The following is a 22,923-nucleotide window of genomic DNA, read 5'->3' as shown; positions in this document are numbered from 1 at the left end:
TGGGGAGAGGGCTCAGTGGGTAAAGACACTTGCCGCCAAGCCCAACAACCTGAGTTTTATCTATGGGACCCACATGGTGGAAGGCGATAACTCCTGACAGTTGTCCCGACTTCCGCATGCTTCCTGTGGCATGCACGCACCCCGCCAACCCCTTCCCAATAATACAATTAAAACCGAAGGCAAAAGGGGACAGTGTTAGTGTATGACAGGACTTAGGCTCAAAAGGGGAGGATGTTAGTATATGACAGGACCTAGGCTCCACTCTATGCTCAAAAGCGGAGCGTGTCAGTGAATGACAGGACTCAGGCTCCACTCTTACTCTAGTGCCATCTGCACTTCCTACCCTTTCTCAGTTGCCTTCCTTAAGAAAGTGTTTGTGAGTGGGAAAATCCATGCAGTAGCCTTCCTGAAAGGACACATTTGGATCCTCTTTTAAATAAAAAAGTTGGGCTTGAGCCAGGTGGTGGTGGGGCACACCTTTAATCCCAGCACTCAGAGGCAGAGGCAGGAGGAGCTCTGTGAGTTCAAGGCCAGCCTGGTCTATAGAGTGAGTTCCAGGACAGCCAGGATCATCACACTGAGAAACCCTGTCTTGAAAAACCAAAACCCAAACCAAACCAAACCAAACAAAACAAAAGCTGGGCTTGTAAGAGAAACTCTACTGACCACATTGAGGTTGTTATTACCTGAAGAGAAGACGAACATGCTCTCTCTCTTCTCTATTTCAAACCGCGACGCCATCTCCTCCTGGCTGGCTTCCTCCTCATCGCGACATTCCTGTAACTGCTTCATCTTCTCCATGAGGGCTTCCACCTCAAAGAAGGAGTCGCTCACCTGAGAACAGCACTGTTTATGTTACAGATGGCAGGCACAGAGTGAAATTTAGGAGTTTCATTAGGACTGTCTCATAAAAATCTTTATCGTGGCCGGGCGGTGGTGGCACACGCCTTTAATCCCAGCACTCGGGAGGCAGAAGCAGGCGGATCTCTGTGAGTTCGAGGCCAGCCTGGTCTACAAGAGCTAGTTCCAGGCCAGACTCTAAAAAAAAGCTGCAGAGAAACCCTGTCTCGAAAAACCAAAAAAAAAAAAAAAAAAAAAAAAAAAAAACCTTTATCTTGCCAGCATATAGTAAAAATAAATTTTCTTATAATTTAAATGTACATTAGTAAATGCAATTGGTTTAGCCTATGGGTTATAGAGATCTTTAAATTTTAAGATTTGAGAGAAAAATATTTCAACAAATTATAATGTTTTTCAACCTTAAAAAGTAATAATGTAATCGTTACTTACACTGTTTTAAAGATTAAAATTTAACACTGTTAATTCAAAGAAAAAATTGACAATTGAATATTTAAAAATTAGCTTCCACACACAGGTAAATAAGACACACAGAGAACACACTGTCAACATGTCTATCATTTTCAAAATAGTAATTGTTCTATTTATACAGTTTACCAATTAAAAATGAGACCTGTCCTCACATGGCTGGAGCTGGCCAGCTGACCTCTGTGGGTGGGGCTAGCAGCTGTCACTTGCTGGCTGACTACAGCAGCTTCTCATCTACAGAGCCGGGTGCTGGCACAGGACAGCCGAGGAGAGAAGTGATTTACTCCTACAACCTGACTGCATCTTTACCCAAAATCCTGGATCAAATCTATGAAAGACGCATTTCATGAAAGAAGTCTTAAAATCTCATGTAAATGTGCAAATAAAAAATGTTTCTCCTCCAGGATTTCCACTTATTTTGCTGAGAACATTCCTTCTATTTGCTTGCTTGAGACACAGGGTCTCATGCAGACCAGGCTGGCCTAAACTAGGCAGTGATGCTGAGAGTGACTTTGAGCTTTGGATCACCTCCTGGAGGCTGAGATTACAGCTGGCCATTTTTGCATGCTGTGCCAGCACTCTAGCAGCTGAGCGATATCCCCAACGCCCACGAATGTGGTAAGACTTCCTCATTGATCCTTCAGACGTCAGCTTACAGACTTGGAGCATTCTTTACCCCATCTCAGTCATTCTTACCCAGCACTCTGCGATTCCTTTAGTGCATCAAACACAACTTGTGATATTTACAATCCAGAGCCTGCCTCCTCCAGACTGGAAAAGTGGATACTGTCTGGTGTGACTGGTGTAAACTATACACCTTCTGCCTGCTCACTGTCCGGTGTGATCAGTGTAAACTATACACCTTCTATCCGCTCACTGTCGGGTGTGATCGGTGTAAACTATACACATTCTAAAAGATTCAAATTAAAATTTTAGCATAGGGAGCTAATCAATTAGAAAAATAAAACCCCCCACTTCTTACTGTTATTAATAGAAAACAACCAAGGAAATCCAGAAACTTTACATTATCCTGGTACTGAGACCAGAGAAAGGCAAGAATCCAACTGTTAGTATCCTAGCAGCTCATACACTCTCTCACCCACACTTAGAACTCTGAGCTTTGGTAAATAACTGGGGGCCACACACATACAGTCCATTGTTTAGCCAGAATCGTGCCATGGAAAGTGATGTTTCTTCATATATTAATTCACTGCCTCTAATGCAGATCTTAGTATCATGCTAGACATTGAAGCAGGCATTTTTATTCTTCGGGGAAATTTAAGACCTCATCACCAAACTTCAATTTTACGGGAACCATAAAGGGAAGAGGCTCAGAGAGGCACGACACCTTGCCCAGCATCAAACACATGCACCATCTGCCGGCTCCTGTGCTAATGGTGTACAGGTGACCACAATGCTAGTTCTGCGACTTTTCTTTTCAAGCACAAAGAGAAGCCTTTTCATTATTAACAATATGAGGAACTCTGATCCACAGTATGCAGGAATAAACTTACTTATAAAAAGAAATCAATTTGTAGGCCACTGAAACAAGTTGCAGTGTTTACACTAAAAGCCTAGTGACCAGAATTTGATCCCTGAAACCCATTAAAGGGGAAAGAAGAGAACCACCTCCACAAATCTCTCTCTCTCTCCTCTCTCTCTCTCTCTCTCTCTCTCTCTCTCTCTCTCTCTCACACACACACACACACACACACACACACACACACACACACACACTTTTTTTTCGAGACAGGGTTTCCCTGTAGTTTCTAGAGCCTGTCCTGGAACTAGCTCTTGTAGACCAGGCTGGCCTCGAACTCAGAGATCCGCCTGCCTCTGCCTCCCCAGTGCTGGGATTAAAACACACACACTTTTTAATGAAAAAAACTGGAGCTGGAGAAATAGCTCAGCAGTTAAGAGCAGTTAAGGTCCTGAGTTCAATTCCCAGCAACCACACACCACAGAGTGGCCCACAACCATCTATAGTGGGCTCTGATACCTGATTCTGACATCATACAGTTGTACATACATTCACATACAAATATTCACATATATAAAACAAATGAATCTTTAGAAAATCAAATTGTTCTGACTTGTTTTAAAGGAATAACAAAACAGAAGATAGAAAGGTAGAAAGGAAAAATGTCTTAGTTACTGTTGTAGTGCTGTGAAGAGACCCCAGGACCAGGATAGTTTATAGAAGAGACTGTTTAACTGGGAACTTGCATACAGCTTTTGACTTAGTGCACTGTAATCATGGCAAGGAGCATGGCAGCTGGCAGGTAAGCTTAGAACTCACATCCCGACTCATAAACAGTAGGCAGAAAGAGCTGCTGGGAATGCCATGGGCTTCTGACACCTCAAAGTCAACACCCAATGACATAGCTCCTAATCCTTCCCAAACAGTTCCACCAATTAGGGACCAAGCATTTAAATCTATGAGCCTATGGGGGCCATTCTCATTTAAAACACCACAGCATTTTAATAAATTTACATTCAGCTGGTATCATTAGATTCTATCTACAAAATTAAACACAAAAGTAAAAAAAATTAAAGGGAAAATTGGAGATCAAAGTTGACTTAACTTCCTAAAAAGCCTAACAGTTAGGAAGCCAGTCTTTTCTTTTGCCAGAGAGACAATGAAGAGGAGAAGGAGGAGGAAGAGGAGGAAAAAGAAGAGGAGGAACAGGAAAAGGAAGAAGAGGAGGGGGAAGAGGAAGAAGAATAACACCATGGCCACCAGGAAATCTCCTCTGTTGACAGGGATTTCTGTCCCTCCTGGTCCTGCAGCAGTTCAGTCCCAAAGAAACACACACAGCTCTACATTAATTATAAACTGGTTGGCCTAGTAACTCAGGCTTTTCTTATTAACTCTTACAACTTATATTAGCCCATAATTCTTGTCTGTGTTACCCATGTGGCTTGGTACCTTTTATTAGCAAGGCAGTCACATCCTGCTTCCTCTGCATCTGGGTGACAACTGCAGACTGAATCTTTCCTCTTCCCAGAATTCTCCTGTTCTCATTGCCCCACCTCTACTTCCTGCCTGGCTATTGGTCAATCAGCATTTTATTAAACAAGTACAAGAACCAAATCTTTACAGGGTAAAACCATTGTCCCACAGCATTCTTCTTTCAGGGTCACACTATTTTAAGCCTTCCCTTCTTAGCTGGTCTATTGACTAATGGACCTGAAATGATGACTGTGACCTCCTAGAAAAGCTCATAGTGTTGTATATCCCTTAATGTTGTGGAATATTAAGATGTGTTACATTTGTTTATGCTGGGGAATGTTTGTTGAATGATGCGACCATGTGTTGCATTCTTTTATGTTGCATTTGTTTAACTGTGAAGCTGTGTTACTGTGCCGGTCTAAAACACCCAATGGTCTAATAAAGAGCTGAATGGCCAATAGTGAGGCAGGAGAAAGGATAGGCAGGGCTGGTAGGCAGAGAGAATAAATAGGAGAAATCTGGGAGGAAGAGAAGGAGAAATACAGAACAAGGAGAGGAGGACATCAGAGGCCAGTCACCCAGCTATACAGCAAGCCGTAGAGAGATAAGTAAAGAAGGTATACAGAAATAGAGAAAGATAAAAGCTCAGAGGCAAAAGGTAGACAATTTTAGGTTCGAAACTCTGGCTAGAAACAAGTCAAGTTAAGGCCAGGCATTTATAAGAAATAGTAAGCCTCCTTGTGTATATATTTATTTTGGAGCTAGGTGGCAACCCCCCAAAAGCCAAAAGAACAACAACATTTCGGCATTCCAACGTGGGGCTAGAGTAAAAGAAAATCCAGCAGCACCTTAGTGCAATGGTCCTCCACCTTCCTAATGCTGTGGCCCTTGATACAGCTCCTCGCGTCGTGCTGACCCCAACCATACAATTATTTCATCGCTCCTTCATAACTGTAATTTTGCTACTGTTCTGAACTGCTAAATAAATATCTGATATGCAGGACAATCTTAGGCAACCCCTGTAAAAGGATCATTTGATCCCCCTCAAAAAGGGTCGCAGCCTACAGGCTAAGAACCACGGCCTTAGCATCTAGACTAGTGATGGACATTGGTGGTAGAATAAATTCATCCTTAAAACACAGATGTAGCTGGGTGGTGGTGTCACACGCCTTTAATCCCAGCACTTGGAGGCAGAGGCAGGTGGATCTATGTGAGTCTGAGGCCAGCCTGGTCTACAGCGCAAATTCCAGCAGAATAGCCAGGGCTACACAGAGAAACCCTGTCTTGAAATAAACAAACAAACAAAATCTAACATCTCTGTGGACCTAAGAGGACAGGTTTTTTAATAAGCCAGATAGGAGAAAAAATAACAACTATAGCAACTCGTCCTATTACAGTCTCATAACAACAGACACTTACCGAAACATTTCCTGCTGAGCTGACGTGCGTGTCATCCACGCTGTGATTGCCATTTGTAATGTCACAGATGCAGTAGTTACTAACAGAAGGAGGTCTGAAGGTATGGCCGCCGTCACAGTGAATTTCTGGGCTGATTCCACAGCCAAACGTGAAGGAGGCAAGAGAATGATAGTGTGTGAGCAGAACCACAGCATGGACCAGCTCTGCCAGAGACCAGCTGTGCTCCTCCGCTTTCAAAAGCCCCTGGCAGATGAGAATGGAGGTTTAATCGGAGATGTGTGATAAACACAGTTCATTTTTAGTATTTAACAACGGACTGAAACAGAACTAGACACCATACAAAGCCAGGTTAAGATTACAATTTAAAATATATAAAACCTATAATTGGTTAAAATTATATTAAAAATTTATTTAGAAATATGAGCTTAATGTCTATTAGCACACTGTCACTTTGACTCTATGACATAATTTATTTTAAAATGCAATAGGATTTTATTTTGCTCATACTTGGTTGCTGTATTTAAGATGGTGGACAAGAATAAATCACATGTTATCAGTGAAAATGTATTGTTTGTGTTTAAGTGGACACCACTGTTGGAAACATCTGGTTTTCCTATTTAATCAGGTCTCTTTAAGGAACTTTTAAAGACAATGGCTTGAGCAATTTCATTCTAAAGATTCTTAAGTCCTTGATTCTGTTATGCATAAACCCTACAATTCTTCAAATTCAATTCTATGTCCCAGGTGCTTGAATCACCTAATTTAGAATCTTGTGTGCCTTTCCTTGCAATCTAACAGGTCCCATACTAATCAGACTCAAACACTGCACCTTCCTGACAATTTCTCCTACTATGTAGCAGTGTCTAAAATGTTCTGTAACATAGATAGACAAGACTGAAACCATATTTTAGATGTTTCTATAATGTGGTACACATTTACAGAGACTAGCTTAAGATATCATCCACAAATAAGGATGAACGAGATGCTACTTCACACCTATAAGAACGGATGAACTTTAAAACAATGACGTGTTCCTGGAGAAAATGCAGGGCAGCAGGAACAAATCACTGGGGCAGCCTTTGAAAGACAGCGTCTGTGTTCTCCAAAGCACACTGGTTTACTGTGCAACCCAGGAGGCATATTCCCACTTATTTACCCAAGTAAGCTGAGAACTTTTGTCTACCAAAATGTCTTCTTATGAATATAGCAATTTTATTCATAACTTCTCAAAACTGGTACTTATCAGGAGGCCCCTTAAGTAGATGGACGGGAGTGGCATTCAGCAATAAAAATAAATGATCTATGAAGTCATTTAAGAAAGATAAGCTCCAGATAAGTAGCTTACATCTGTGCTTGCAGCACTGCAGGAAGGTGAGGCAGGAGGATCAAAAATTCAAGGCCAGCTTGGGCTACACAGCAAGTTCCAGGCCAGCCTGGACTGCATATCAAGACCCTCTCCAAAAACAAAAAATACTCATGTAAAAAGAGAGAACCTCATGTGCATATTGCTAAATGAGGTCAGTCTGCAGGGTTCTGCTGTATGGTTCCAACTCTATGATATTCGGGAAATGGTACACTGTAGACATAAGTAGAGGTGAGCAGTCGTGGGGCTCAGGAGGAAGCTCAGCAGTGACTACGTACTATCTCACATTGTCGGTAACAGCAACCTGCTGTCCTGCCCTTACGAAGAGCAGATCCTAGTGAGAACTATGGACTTTAGATAACAGCAGTGCACCAACACCGGCTCATCACTCACAAGTAAGTGTACCACACAAAGTCCAGAGGAACACAGCACAAAAATGTGTGTCCGGATACTCTATCTGACTTTCCTTTCCTTTTCTCTCTTTCCTCCTGTCCCTTCCCTTTCTTTTTTTGAGGCTCAGTCTCAGGTATCCAAGGCCAGCCTCAACCTGGCTGTGAAGCTGACAGTGACCTTGATCCTTGATCCTCCCTCCTTCTTTTCCTATCTCCCCAGAGCTGGAATGACAGGCCTGCACAGCAAGCTCAGTCTGCACAGTGCTAGGGAATGAAGCCAGGTCTTTGTGCATGCTAGACAAGCAATCCACCACCCGAGCTGCATCCTGACCTTCTATCCAATCTTCGTATCAACCCAGAGCTGCTCTGAAGAGCAGTATCACTTTAACAAACTGTGACATTGCAGATGGCTTATTTCACGGCATACGTACCTCAATGTGTTCTTTGGTAATAAGCCAAGGCCTGTGGGCTAATACTTTGTTAAGTTCCCCTAAATTCTGTAGCTTTTGAGGTGCATTCTCTAAGCCATTGAGCCACTTGGGGTCCCCGCCAACATGAAGGAAGTCATTGACATGCAGATTCACTAGGTAGGAGCACTGGTGCCTGGCTGCAGCCTTCACAGAAAACAGAAAGACCTAATTATGTGAAATTATCAACTACTACAAATCTGTTTTCCTTACGACATACAAATAGGTTTTTCATTATTCTGTTTTAAGTTTTCCAGACTACAGAAATACAGAGTTTATTTGACATTTAAAAAATTCAAATATACTACAGAAAACATTGCTGTGGGATGATGATCTTTCTATATGCTGTGAACACGCATTCCTCTCACTGGTTAATAATAAAAAACTGACTAATAGCCAGGCAGATAAGGTTAGGCAGAATCATGAAACTGAGAGCTCAGATGAGAAGGGGCAGAGTCAAGGGAGAGGCCAGCCAGCCACTGGAGAAACAAAGTATCAGAGAACAGGGAAGCCCTGAGAGACGTGGCAAAACATAGATAATAGAAATGGGTTAATTTAATAGTAAGAGCTAGTTAGTAATCAGTCTGAGCGATTTGGTCAAACAGTTTTAATTAATATAAACATCTGAGTGATTCCTTAAAAGCAGCTGTGGGACAGGGCAGGACAGAGAAACCTCCTTTAACATATGGTGCTCCAATATGGCGTACACGCATCCACATAACGCCTGAAAAAGCTTTTTAAAAAGGATTTTAGACACACAAAAACAGAGTCAGATGCAACTTCTCGGTAGTCGCACTTTTTCTGGTAAGCTCTGTTTGCTGGTGGCAAGCAGATGCATGGCTTCTTTTAGAGATGGCTTCCTGCCTCAATACTGCAGCATGGAAGGCTCCTGGGAGGCCCTGCTATGGAGCACTCGACTGGTGTTTGTGGGCCGGCAGGCTGTGTACCACTCGGAGGCAGCATGGACCCCACAGTTTCCCACAGTTGGGATGGTAGGTGCAACTCTCACTGTTACCTCTACCATGTGGGGAAGTCGAGCAGGGTGGAGCCAGCTGCCAAAGCCATCACTTTGGTTCTAGCCATGCCGTGTAGCAGTTCAATGACTTTAGTGGTCAGATAAGGACTACAGATACACAGTAAAGGCAGATTCAGACAAAAAGAAACCTCTAAATGGATCACAGTGCATTTTTAAAAAAAATCTATGTAGGCTTGGGAGAGAGAAAAAAAGGATAGAGACAGTCATAGATCAAAAGAATAATATAAAGAATATAAAAGGAATAGAGTAATAAAAAATTTAAATTTAAAGGTAGAAAATACACAGAGAGTCTAGATTATGTATATTATTGTGTTTTCTTTGGATTTTTTGACTGTTAATGAGCTAACTGCTGAGAGATATTTTAAAGGTAACTTGACTTGGAAATTTGGGTCTAAGGATGTGTTGCTTTAGAAAAGAGGGTCTACTTTTGTTTCCACAGAGAATGAGAAGCTGTGGATTTCTTCTGGGTTAATATGGTATGATTGAGGAAGGCACCTGAAAGGTCTCTGATGGGAACGATAGCCCAGGTGATCCAACATCCACAACAGCTTCAAGGCCAATGGCTGAGATGGACAAACCACATAGAATAACCCCATCAGGACTTGACCATAATTCTAAATTTTTTCAGGGTCCCTCAAAGATCATCACACCCAACAATTAGCAGGAAGTAGTCTACAGAACTACACTCGAGTTCCCAAAATATTGTTTATAAATGTTTGTTTTCATTTAAGTGGGGTTGGTTATAAATTGTTATTGGTCATAGTCAATCTCTTTCTAAAAGAAGAAAGGGGGATATGATACAGAAATAGAATAAAAGGATAGATTATTGAATTTAATCCAAAAATCAACTGTTAGCCTCAAAATATTTTACATTGGTATGGATTTTAGCTTCTTGATATAAATCTAAGGTTAATTTTGTTATAATATATGTATATTTCCACTCTTGTTTAAGGTATTGTATTTATATATCTCAATTAAAAACGTAATGTATAACTAAGAAATACAGATTTATAAAAATACAGTTAGTCATCTATAAAAGTCAAACCTAAGGTCATGTTAGTAAGATTTTCTAGATATACAGAGATATATTTCAGAGAAACATGATCTTTAAACACTTCAAAGACCTACAGAATATGATATTTAACATGTTTTAATAACTTAGAATTCTTTTGACTTAGACAGGTCTCTTCCTGGCAGCACTGATCCCAAGAGGAAGATGGGCACTTAAGACACTCCAAATGGACTTTGGGTTTTTTTTTTTTTTTTTTTGCAAAGCTAGCCTATTGGTCAAGAAACTACCCTTGCCTTGACTGCTGACAGTAAGTATGATGTTCAGTCTGGACAAGCAGGACACAAAGAAAAGTAGCTGCCAAACTTTGCCAAGACAGGGTAGGACAGTCCTTCAAATTTTCCTGCTTCTGAAAAGGGAATGTGAGATATTCTAAACCTATTAGACAAAGTTGGATGCCTCAATGTTGCAGAGAAACTTTGGGTGACTGTCCAGGCAGTCAGCTGTTTCTGTCATTTCTTATATTTTTGGAAGTCACCTGTTTGTACTTCCTGCTTACTCAGATAATATTACTTCTTTCTCAGATCTTTGGTGGTGTTGAAGACTACATAGTTATAAATATAGTTTTTCTTAGTTATGATAAAAAGATAAATTAGATATAAAACTTTAGACTCACTAAGGTAAGATAATAGAATAAATATTTTCTGTAAATTTGTCAAATACAAATAGACTAGCTATTGTAACTGCAATTCTTACTCGATAATCATTTTATTGCCTGTAATCTTAAAGTCTGTATTGTTAAATTTTGTTGTCCATTTTGTTAAAGTTACTACCTTCCTTTTAGATTAGACAGAAGGGGGAAATGCTTTGGGATGATCTTTCTATATACTGTGAACATGTATTCCTCTCACTGGTTAAGAAAAGCTGTTTGACTAATAGCAAGGCAGGATAAGATTAGAAGGAACAATCAAACTGAGAACTCAGATGAGGAGGTGCAGAGTCAAGGGAAATACCAGCCAACCACTGAAGGAAGATGATGTATTAGAGCACAGGTCATGAGACACATGCCAAAACATAGATGAATAGAAATGGGTTCATTTAAAAGCAAGAGCTAGTTAGTAAGAAGCCTGAGCTATTGGGCCAAACAGTTTGTAATTAATATTAAGACCATGAGTGATTATTCAAGAGCAGCTGTGGGATGGGGTAGGACAAAGAAACCTCCACTTACCACCAGTTATGTCAACATAAATCATAACTACACTATGATCCTAGCATTTGGGAGGCTCAGGAACTCATGGTCATTCTCAACTACATGGCAAGTGTGAGGCCGGTCTAGGCCACACAAGACTTTTGCTGGGGAGAGTGGGGAAGGGAGAATGGGGAAGGGAGAGTGGGGAAGGGAGAGTGGGAGGAAGGGGAGGAGGTATCACTTACATCTTATGTTATGTTGTACTTTAACTTCTAAGAAAGAATGGTTCTGGACCAGTAAGATGGCTCTGTGGGTAAAGACACCTGCCACTAAGCCTGAAAAACCTGAGTTTAATCACATGGTGGAAGAAGAGAACTGACTCCTTCAAGTTGTCTTATACACACACACACACACACACACACACACACACACACACAAAAAAAAAAAAAAAAAGAAAAAATTTTAAAGGAAATTTTAAAGTACTGTATAAAACTACATGTAGTATATTTTGTTATACTTGAAAGCATACTTATTTAAAACCAGAAAAAATAGAAGCTATCTGGTAAGAATACAATTACAAGTCAGAATATAAGTATTTATCCTTGTATCGAAAGCATTAACTCTCAAAGAAATTAAGAAAAACAGGCAGAAAGAATTTTTCATTATATGTTTACAAACCATTATTCCAATGTAGTGCCGATAATGGAGGGGTAATGGTCCATCCATTTGCAGAAGATAGTGTTGAGTTTTTAAGAAACTTTCTAAATATTGTGGGTGGAAAACCATCACTAACGTAATGTTATCCAAACGACCCAAAGCAGCAAAAGAATCTGCAAATAAAGCATGCATCTGTGCGTCTTCACTCCCTACTTGTAGAATCTGTGTAAACAAGAGAAAACTGTGGTTACATAAACTAGAAACTGGTGTTAAAGAAAGTATGAATGGGCTGCATTGTTCCATTTAGAAGTAGATTAAATTTTACTTAAGAGGGGTAACAAATTTAAACTTGTAGCAACACAGAAGAATAGCCCCATTATATGGTGGGAATAAACAACAAAGCCTGAACTGAACTTTGGTTTAAGGGTATCCAGATAGGCTGCTTGCAGACTTGACCAGAATCCAGATCCGGAAGCAGATTTACATCGCTAAATGTCCAGAGCTTGCAAGCAGACACTAAAACATGTTTTACAACACTATTTTCATTTCATAAAAAGAGAACCACAATTTAGCAAATAGTTCTTATGACAATAAAGCACAGATGCGTCTACTTACACAGAATTAAAGGTTCAGTCTAGCATTAATTAGTACCGACCTGTTGAGATGGACAGACTGGGCACCTCTGTTTCCAAGCATTCTTAAGCAAGGTCTAAATATAAGCTGGCGGAGGACGAGTCAAAGACAAGTCGCAGTTTTACTTGATTAAATACGGGTGCTTAAACGTATCATGAAATACTAGAAATCAATATGACTACAACAGCTTTCTAATCCCATAAACTCAGTGCCAAAGCATGACTAACTCTGAATAATTGTGTAAAACATGTTGTTGACCAGCAAACATTAGGATGCCAAGATGTGGGTCACGAAAATGTTTCCTTAAAAGCAGGCAGTTCACTGTGTACTTTCAAAACAGCATACCTCCTTCTCTGGGATGAACCTGCTTGGTCCATGTCCTACTGGCCGAGGAATTCTGATTCCAAGTTCCTAGAAAAGAAAATTACACCATCTCAGGCCTCCAGCAGTGAACAACACAAACTCAGGCTAAAGGAGCAAGAAGGAAAAACAGCCAATTCAAAACAGACAGGCTTGCTATAGACATTTTTCTCATGGCTATATATACACGCCAGCTATTTGCATCCCACAGTTAACACCTTATAATATGACTCTGACTAAAAACAATAAAACCCGTTCCACTAAAACCAGAGTTTTGCATAAAGCACTTGGCAGAGAGTCTAGAACAGAAAGTTCAGCACACAGCAGCCAACCCTGTGGGCTGTCAGTGATACAAAACAAGCCCAGTGTGTTTGTACATCCAAAACTAAACAGAAGCATCTCTCCCTGTACACCTTGTCAGGAAATAAAAGCAAAACAACCTTCATATAGACATCTTAAACAGGAAGAAACACAATTGTCACTAGATTGATACTACACCTGGAAGTAAGCACAGAAGCTATGACAAGAAAGAACTAGGTAGCTAAATTCACAGAGGAGAAAGGACTACGGTGAGCTCTCCTTTCTCCAGGGTTGGGTGAAGCTACTTCAGGAAAACTAACTTTGTTTATTTACCTTGTTTATTTCTGCCTTTTGACAAGATCTAGAACTCTTTCTCTTACACTGACAGAGCGGTATATTAACAGGGACAGACAGCCCATGGTTAGGTCAATGTTCTTAGATACAATATCAAAACAACCATAGTAATAGAACTCGAGGGCAGTCAACCCAGTATCACTCTAAACAGACAGGGTAAATATAATGATGATTAATTCTTATATATAAAATTATATGACACACAAAAACTGTTTTTCATTTAGAAGAAAATGGAGATTGGGGCCAAGCAAAAATCCTGAGTTCCATCTTTGAACCCACATAGCAGATGGATAGGTTCATTGTTGCATTAACACACACATATGTGTATGCACCCACATTAAAAAAAATTTCTACTATCTCTACTACTTCTATAATTTCATTCCATAAATCAGATACTGGCTATTCCTGTTATGTGTGTATGCACTGTGTATATGTATGAATGCCTGCATGTGTGAATATGGGCAATATGCAGCACATGTGGAGGGCAGAAGACAGCCTTGGGTGTTGGTCCTCACTTTCTCCCTTGTTTGAGACAGGGTATCTGGTGATTTTCCACTGTATGTGCCAGGCTAGCTGGCCCCTGGCTTCTGGGGGGATTTCTGCTTCTCCCTTCTGCCTTCTTGTATGTATGCCGGCATTACAGATGTTCACACTCACTGTGCATCCAGCTTTTACATGCTTTCCCAAATTTGAACTTAGGTCCTCACACTTGTGGGATGAATGCTTTCACCCACTGAGCATCTCTCCAACCCAACTGTGTTGCTTTTAAGAAGAACTGGGAGGGAACAGAGAGAATTCAAGAAATTTGGGATGCGCAAATGAAAAACTTTTGAATATAATGGATTTTAAAAGTTCAGGCAAAGCTAGGAATGTAGCGTAGTCGGTAGTGCTTGGCTCATGTAAACCTGTAATTCTAGCACCTGGGCAGTGAAGGCAGAAGGATGAAAAGTTCAAAGTCATCCTCAGTTACATAGCAAGTTCTGGTCCTTCCCCCTTCCTAAAACAGCACACAGGATAAGAGGATCTTTATCAGGAAAATCCAAAATAGACTACTTGCCAACTGAATCCATGATGTATCAATTGTATTGTATATATTACATCCAATTTTCCTGGACATTGATAGCTTCTTACTGTGGCTAGTCCACGCTCACACTGAAGATACTATGTAACATTATACTCATTTGAAGTGACACTTCACTAGTCTGGTCATATGTATGTCTCAGTTTTAACAATGTATAAGTTCAGGAAGAGAATTTGTTCTTCTTGAAACAAATGTAGCTGTTTATATAAAACAATGATCCCAGTAGCATAACTTCTAACCTGACCAAACTGGATATATGTTAAACAAAATTCAACTGGGGGGTGGGGGAGTGGCGGTGGGGGGAGTACAAAGCTGAGGCCGACATTTATTCTTTCCCTTTTCCTTCATTTTACAAGTTATCTAGACAATATGTATTTAGAGTTTCAAGCTTTTATTACTTATTTTGAAACTCAGACACACACTATATAGTACATAGGACTTCAGGGTAGCAAAGGATGCCATTCCAAATAGATTATTTGACAAATGATCTTGGGACAATTGGTAGTCACTCAGAAAAAAGGAAGTCAGAGCCCTAATCATATTTTAATCCACAATAAATCAGAGTTAAATATGAAAAAAACAAACAAAAAAAATAGTTCTAGCAAATGCTTGTGTAGTGAAAAAGACACAAAAATGCTATAAAACCCAGAAGTCAAAATTAAAGACCGATAAATCTGGTAACAAATCAGACTTCCGCGATGGGAGGACACAAAGTCTAAAATGAACAGAAAACTTAAAGGATACTCGCAAAGAGTCATAAACAACTCAAAGAAAAGGAAATAAGAATGACTGAAACCATGCTCGTCTCTTCCCCAAACCCTACCACATTAACTACAGAGATACCACTTTTAATTCTTTTTTTTTTTTTTTTTTTGGTTTTTCGAGACAGGGTTTCTCTGCAGCTTTAGAGCCTGTCCTGGAGCTAGCTCTTGTAGACCAGGCTGGTTTCGAACTCACAGAGATCCTCCTGCCTCTGCCTCCCGAGTGCTGGGATTAAAGGCGTGCGCCACCACCACCTGGCCCACTTTTAATTCTTAAAAAAAGAAAAAAAAAGAAAAAAGAGAAAGAAAGAAATTTTAAGATGGAAAAGTCTGAGGCATGGTGGCATGTCTTCACTCCCAGCACTTGGGAGGCACAGGCAGGTGGATCTCTCTGAGTTCTAGGCTAGCCTCGGCTATTTAGTGATAGACAAGGACAGCCAGGTCTATAGGGAGACCCTGATTTAAAAACAACAACAAAAAAGGTGCAAGTTCTAAAGTAGGGCGGTCTGCAAGGTAGATGAAAACTAAAAAGTCACATACTCTTTGTGTCAATAATTCTATCTACAGACCTACTCACATTTGTGTATTCACATGTTAGGGGAAATCATTGCAATACTGCTTCTAATAAATAACCTAAGTGCTAATCAAGAGGAAAACTGAAAGGTGTAACAGAGCAACAGAGCTGCGGTCCTGCAGAAGAATGAAGGAGAACATGTATGTGTGTGTGCATGCGTGTGTATGTGTGTGTGTTACTGCTTGAAACATGTGGGTAGTATTTCTTTAGATGACACCAAATTGACACTCATATGACCTTCAAAACAAACAGGTTTAATTATATCGTTCTGGTCTTGTTTCTATACTACATAAAGAAATTATATACCAAATTATTGTAAAGTAATAATTTTTTAATTTCTATAAGGTATCCATGAATGCGTCATAAAATAGAATTTTCAGGGCATGGTGACACATGCTTTTAATCCCTGCTCTCCATGAGTTTGAGGCTAGCCTGGTTGACATAGTGAGTTTCGGGCCAGTCAGACCAGGGATACATAAGACCCCATCTTTAAAAAAAAAAGAAAGCAAAAATTTTTATAGATACAGCAAGAGTCTTTTCCAATAGTCCTAAATAATTCTTCTGTTGATAAAATGAACCCCATTCTTAGTCACTTTTAGTGGTCATGTTGATACCACTTTTTTCTTTTCCCCTAAATCTTCAATGACCAAGGAAATGTCCTTGATTCTGCTAAAAATGTTTTCTGCAAGGGTTAAAAACTACTTAAAAATATATTAAGAAAAAGAAGATAAAAGGAAATAATCACACAGAAAGGGGGCGGGCAAGCATTCCTTGGGATGGTTTAGATGCCCACTGCACAGTAATGTTAGTGTTAGGATTACATCAACTTCTTGATAGATATCTACAGAGCTGCAGAGAGAATAAGAAGCTAAGACAGACTGTAAAGGGGTCTCTGACAATCCCTTCACTGTGGATACAGGTCTAGTTCCAGCTAAAAGAACTTCATTCAGCTCAGAGGTGAAGTAGCAGATGATCCCCAGAGCCTGAGAGCCTGCAGCTGGGCAGCTCATGAAGCAGTAAGAGAATTGACAGAGAAAAGAGATGGAAGGGTCAAAGGTGGGAGAGCAGAGAGGGAGACACACTTCCCGATCCACTCTTCCTTGACAGAGAGGCGAAGCAAGACTGACACAATGAGAAACATGGTTACTTCTATTCTAGGATCAAATACATTTACTCTTCTCATAGGAGGCTAGGCTTAACAGTTGCTAGACTCTTAGCTAACAGACTAGGTATGTAACAGAGATACAAGGCCATGACATCAACATTGCTACTTATGTTTATGCCCATCAGAAAATAAGAGGCTAATCATCCACAGTGTTACTGATGAGCTCTGAGATTGTATCCCAATTAATCTCAGACCAGGTACAGACAAGAAGTGGACTGGCTTCATCCAGCCTCCCAGGGCACACAAATTAACCTCTGAGAAAAGTGAACTGGTGAGTTTCCTTACACCGTCTTCCAGGACCTGTGCTCACTGAAACTCGTACAAAGACTCCCCCTCTTGGGAAATCACTACAGCAGAGCACACACTGGGATGGTGGCTCCGTGGGAAAGGGCTTGATCCCAATGTGGACGGCCCTACATTTGATCCCCAGCCTGACCAAGATTCTCTATGCATGGTCTCCTGAGAGAAAAGTACAGAGCAGTTACGAAGGTTTGGCCGAAACAAGGACTTCAGTTTGGTAAGGCTGTAATCCCATGAGGGCATTTAAACTCTTGAGTGGACCGGTCTAGTGTGCAAAAGAGGGCTGGGGAGGAGGAGGATACAGCAACAACAGTGCCATCCCACACAACTGCCTTGTGTTATATGATAGAAGAGTCTGCAAAGCTCTTGAGGGCATGTGCGCGTGCACTCGCACACACATCGGGAAATCTCTGCCAATCAAACTGCTTTTGAGTTTTCTGCTCATTCCTTAACTGACATAAACAGACAAAAAACAATCTTGAGCTAACAATGTTAATAAAAAACCAAGAGCAGCAATTACAGTTCATAAAGTGTTACAAACCAAGTACTGTTTTAAGTACTATTATCACAAACAAGGAACATGCACTTTATGATATTAAAATCTAGAAAATGTAAGTCCATGTCTTTAATGCTAAGCCAAACTGAATGCATTTTTCTAACTTCCTAGGTAGATGACTCCAATTATTTTTCCTTTTATAGTTGTGAGAACTTAATTAGACTCGGCTCAAATCTTACAATCTAGATCCTAGGGGGCAGAACTGCCAAGAACAGATGGTCAGGCTGAAAAGCAGCCGCAGATGTTAATCAGGTAGAAACCTCACAGGCTGTCTGTGAAGGTGTGGCTGGAAAAACTAGCCTGAGAACCAAGAACCTCTCGACAACGCTAATGACCATCTTTGAAAGATTGACCACAGCCCCCACCATCACAGTCTGACCTGTTTCCTCTATCGATGTATGACAGCAGAGTTGATTTCAGAATATGAACTCCCAGTGGCCACCGGCAGTGCCACAGAAACAGTATGTGCTGTGCCACCCTATGAACAGTCCTTGTAGGGAAAGCGCCGTTCCAGTCATGTGCTTCGCGCTGGTGGACGCGTATGTACAGACCTACATCAGTCTCCTTAAGAATGAATGGCTACAAATGCAAAACCAAAGCATTTCTTCAATCTACTGCCTTGAAAAATTAGGTATAAGTAAGGAAATTATTTTAAGCATTTTTGTCTACTTGATACATGAAAAAAATTCCATCTAGATATTTTAGCATATATGACTTATCACAACACTTATGTCAAGCTTGTTTTTCTTAAAAATTTACACAAGTAGAAATGGTATTTCGACAAGGCAAAGAAAGCAAAAAGTTTGATAAAAAGTTAAAGCCTTAATCCCATGCTCCCTCTTCTGGGAGAATCCTTGTCTACATAGCATAATGTGGACTGTCTACCACCATTCGAAGAACTCCCGTAGAAACGAGAAGAGTGGAAGAGTGTTCACATTTAGATTTCTTGAGCTATAGCAAAATGTACCGTACTTCTTCAGATTGTCATTAACACTGCTACGCTATTAAAAGCACAGGAAGTTAGGTGCCTCTTTGTGTGTGTGTGTTCCATGAACCATGGTTTAGAAAATGAAAAACTTCCTGACTTCAAAGTCTTACATTTGGGCTGGGGATGTGGCTCAGTGGTACTGAATTTGCCTAGCATGTACAGGGTCCTGGGCTGGGACAGTGAGGAGGGAGGAAGGGGAATGGGGAAGAGGAGAAAGAGGAGGAGGAAGCTTGCTATTGGAGAGGGGTGTGCCAGTGTGTTTTTGGGGGAAGGGATAAGTTCTCCGTTTCTCTCCCATGTTAAGTGCAGTCAAGTGAAATAGAGCTAGCTCTGCAAACCTTCCTCGTTTGTTGAGCGCAACCCCACAGGCACTGCTAGAATCAACACACAAGCTGCTTCACATCTTTGAACAGTCCGAGCCAGAGCTGAAGATCTGGCCCACAAACGCTGTCAGAAATAAAGAGCTATCCATGCATGACCACTGGGGCTCCTTCCTACTCAGAGTGAGAGCAGACACTGGTGTGATGGTCTGCACACACAAACTGTAAATGCTAACTCAACACTTGCACGCTGTGGCCTGTTTTTAGGAAAGCTCTCAGAGCAATCTTTTACCGGTTACTTATTTGTTGATGCCGAGGGTAGAACCCAGAGTCTTCTGCATGCTAAGCAGCAGTCCACTGCTGGGCTTTAGAAAAATTGAAAGGTTGTTCTGGTATTTGTAAACGAGCAGCAAGCAAAGTATCCAGGAATGTAAACATCTAGAAAACGACACTTGGTGCTCTATACCTTTCAAGGGGCCATTTAAGTTTTTATGACTCTATGCAGTGTGCCGATTAAGAGAATATTAAACATTTAGACCTGTACCATTTTAATGTGCAAAATAACAAGGAGATTATTCACGGTTAGATTTCTTGAGCTAAGACAACCCAACATTCTGATTTCAATTCCAATTTCAGTATTTCTCTCTTCTCCCTTTAGAGGCAAAGCCTTTGAATGTTCAAATTTTGGGGAAGGTTATATTAGCAATTTCCAAACATCAACCTATGTGCACCATTTACAAAAATACCCACAAAACACCTCCGATGGTCCTGCAGGCCGAATCAGGGAAAGCAGGGACGGTTTAACAGGGGCAAACGCTGCGAAGAGCGGCACAAGGCTTGAGTGGCGATTTTATTCCAGGTAGTATCATTTAACCGACTCAAATGTGTTTCCAAATTCACGTCGGCGAGGGAAGGGTGACTGAACGATCTGTTTTGACCAGGCGCCAGAGGGGAAAATCCACAGGCTGTCTGACCCGAGACTTCAGCTCTGCTGCTCCCACCTATGCGCGCCAGCCCAGCAGACGTTATTCTGTCCCGAGGCCACCGCTTAGGCGACCGGGTGGCCCGCCGAGCACGCCAGTCCCTTCGCCCAGGCCGCGCAGCCCCCGAGGGGGCGTTCGCGAAGCTGAGGGTGCGAGCATCGGCGGTGCTCGGCCCGCCCGCCCCCTGCCCTCGCCCGACGGGTACCTCGTCCTGGCCGCGGCCCCCGCCGCACTGGTGGCAGCCCAGCAGCTCCGAGACGGCCAGCGAGGCTGCGTACGCCTCGTTCGCTGCGGCGGCCAAACGCATTGTCGCCGGGACGGCTGCGGCCGCGATCGCTGCAGTGCTTCACTCAGCGCACGGCGGGGGCGGGGCAGGCGGCATTGACAAACAAGCCGCGAGGCCCCGCCCCGCGCCCGTCACTCCACCGCCGGGGCGGGCGCTCCAGCCAATGCCAACCCGCGGAGATTTGCAGCCCCGCCCCTTGGCGCCCGGGGTGGGGAGCTTGCAGACCCGGCCAGCAAAAACAAGCTGGAAGGCCAAGCGCCCAGCGAGGAGCTAGGTCTCAGTGTGAGAACCAGCCCGCTGGGTGGATCCCTGGCTGGAAGAAGCATCTTCTGTCCCAGGACTCAGGGAAAGGCGACCTGCCCTCCGCTTTTCCGGGCATGGGCCGGCCATTTACCTACAGGCAGTCAGCAGTGTTCCCTAGACCAGCCCTGGCAACACCAGAGAGAATCTAGTTTTCCTTAATTTGTACAAACTACTGAAATTATCCTTTTCTTCGGAGGCCCGAACCACGCAAAATGGCTGCAGAACGCAGAAGCAGGAGATCGTGGCCTATATACAATGTAAAAATTATTTTTGGCAAGCGATGTAGAAACTATAAATATCATTTTCCTTGGCAGCAGGTTTTCCAATTGTCTTAACTATAGTCCATGGCATTATAATTTCCAATATTCCTTTACAAGTACCCTGTGTTACAAAGAAAAAAAAATCTTCTCTCTGAAATCGAATGAGGAACTTGGAAAAACAGAGTTTTAGGACATAAAGCTGCCAATCCCATTTCCTTCCTTTGGTAGCTTTATTCATTTCTTAAGCACAAAAACCTGCTAAATTAGATCTCTTTTTCTATGCTTGTGTTTTCAAAAGCTTACATGTTCAGGTTAAGAAAAGAAGAAAGAGGTTGGAACACATCCATAGAAGGAAATAAATGGAGCTTACATCACTAACCACTGACAGACACAGCGAGGATGAAAGTAAGTTTCGGTGTTAGCAGTTGAGGTTACAGTTGCCAGAGAAGACTAAGTTGCCCTTTCAGCTCTTGATGGTTCTTATTTAGGAAGTCAAAAGGTTAAAAATGTTACTCTTTATTTTTCTCCTCCAGGCCAGATCGATGTTACAATTTCTTATTAAGCACCCCAAATCTTTTCCTTTTTAACTAAGAGAAGCAAGCTGCTTTGAGTTAGAGTTAACAAAAGAAAGGCGACCGAGAGGTCTAAGCGCTCTTCCACCCAAGAGCCACAAAAATAAATGATACAATCAAATCTCCACTCAGCCATAAACAAGCAATACAAATCCATTAAGTCACTCAATTTGAAGCAGCTGCTACTCTCTCAAATAAACCGGCAGTAAATGAGTGACGTTGAGAAATAAGTGTACTTACTTGTGGGGTTGAGATTTGTAAAAGCTAGTTTAAAAATGAGCAAAGTCCATGAAAACTGACGCCTCTGGAACCGTGGAGCTGTGACTTTATTCTCTGAAGTTATATGTTTAGTTTATTTAGCAGGGCATACCATGGCTCTTATATTAAAATGGCTCTCCGTTGCAAAAATAGTGAGTGCTCACTTTTCTATTCAAAGACACAAAGGAAAAGCATGAATCCAGCTGATTCCAATATGGTTTAAAATAACTAAATGTCAAAATAAATCTTTGTATTGCATATATATCGTCTAATATTTAGAACTTGGTATTTATTGAAGAAATAGTTCAAATATACTGAACTAAATAGAAGCTACAAATAGAACTTTTCCCAGAAAGTTCCAATTATTTCATGCTGTCTTATAGGAAAAGAAAAATAAATTTAACTTACATTCTAATTCAGTAGTTTACTGAGAACCGTCAAACTATTAAATGCCCAAGATTCCTTTATGGTCTCTATAAAGACTGACCTAAATAGTTCCAAAGAGTTCTGTTCACTTGCATAGACAGTACTGTGGATTAGTCACTTTACTGTCTATTAAAAACTCTAAAAAGCACTGCCCTAAATAAATCTACAGTGACCATGAGTTCCAACAAATGTATTAATTGTCCTGCAACACTAAGTGGCTTTCACTTCTGGGAATGTTTTTGCTCCAAATAATTTAATAGAAAGCTCATGTTTACTTAAGAATTTCATTTCTTGAGTGGCCAGATGTCATACTGAGGATGTCCAGTGTTGGACACAATGAGCATGTCATAGACACCGACTGCAGAGACGAGCATCCTGAGCAGGCCTGGAAAGGGCTGTAATTTCCATATTTGCTGAGAGCGCTCAGCATAGACCAGGAGCTATCCTAAAAAGTCTGCTATTTGAACATTTCGTTTCTTTTAGGAAGAATCCTGGCATCTGATCAAAGAAGTAATAGAAATTTCCTGTCTTCTAAAAATGTTTTGGGCCAAATCACGAGCTGTGTCAAAGTGAGATTCATTTTCTCTGCGTGTATCCTTAGCAGGATGCCCGAAACCTTCATCTCTTCCAAT

General features: G+C 41.4%; 1 protein-coding gene across 2 annotated transcripts in view; it reads right to left on the bottom strand.

Moving 5' to 3' along the window:
* The window catches only part of Sesn1 (sestrin 1), a 94,920-nt gene that overhangs the window by 5,768 nt on the left and 66,229 nt on the right, over positions 1–22,923 (bottom strand). Inside the window, exons 1-6 of one of the 2 annotated variants that reach the window (XM_038340784.1) lie at positions 20,392–20,539; positions 12,790–12,855; positions 11,833–12,033; positions 7,885–8,067; positions 5,699–5,941; positions 687–834 (exon numbers count right to left, since the gene is read on the bottom strand). In XM_038340784.1, the coding sequence (XP_038196712.1) occupies positions 687–834; positions 5,699–5,941; positions 7,885–8,067; positions 11,833–12,033; positions 12,790–12,855; positions 20,392–20,493 (943 nt within the window). In that variant the 5' untranslated portion in view covers positions 20,494–20,539. Of the gene's footprint in view, positions 1–686; positions 835–5,698; positions 5,942–7,884; positions 8,068–11,832; positions 12,034–12,789; positions 12,856–20,391; positions 20,540–22,923 lie in introns of those variants that run through there. The other variant, XM_038340783.1, reaches the window with a different exon arrangement.

The sequence above is a fragment of the Arvicola amphibius genome, chromosome 8 (assembly GCF_903992535.2).
Source record: "Arvicola amphibius chromosome 8, mArvAmp1.2, whole genome shotgun sequence".
Taxonomy (NCBI): domain Eukaryota; kingdom Metazoa; phylum Chordata; class Mammalia; order Rodentia; family Cricetidae; genus Arvicola; species Arvicola amphibius.
Note: the sequence above shows the minus strand (reverse complement) of the source record. Positions and strands in the feature narration are given on the sequence as shown.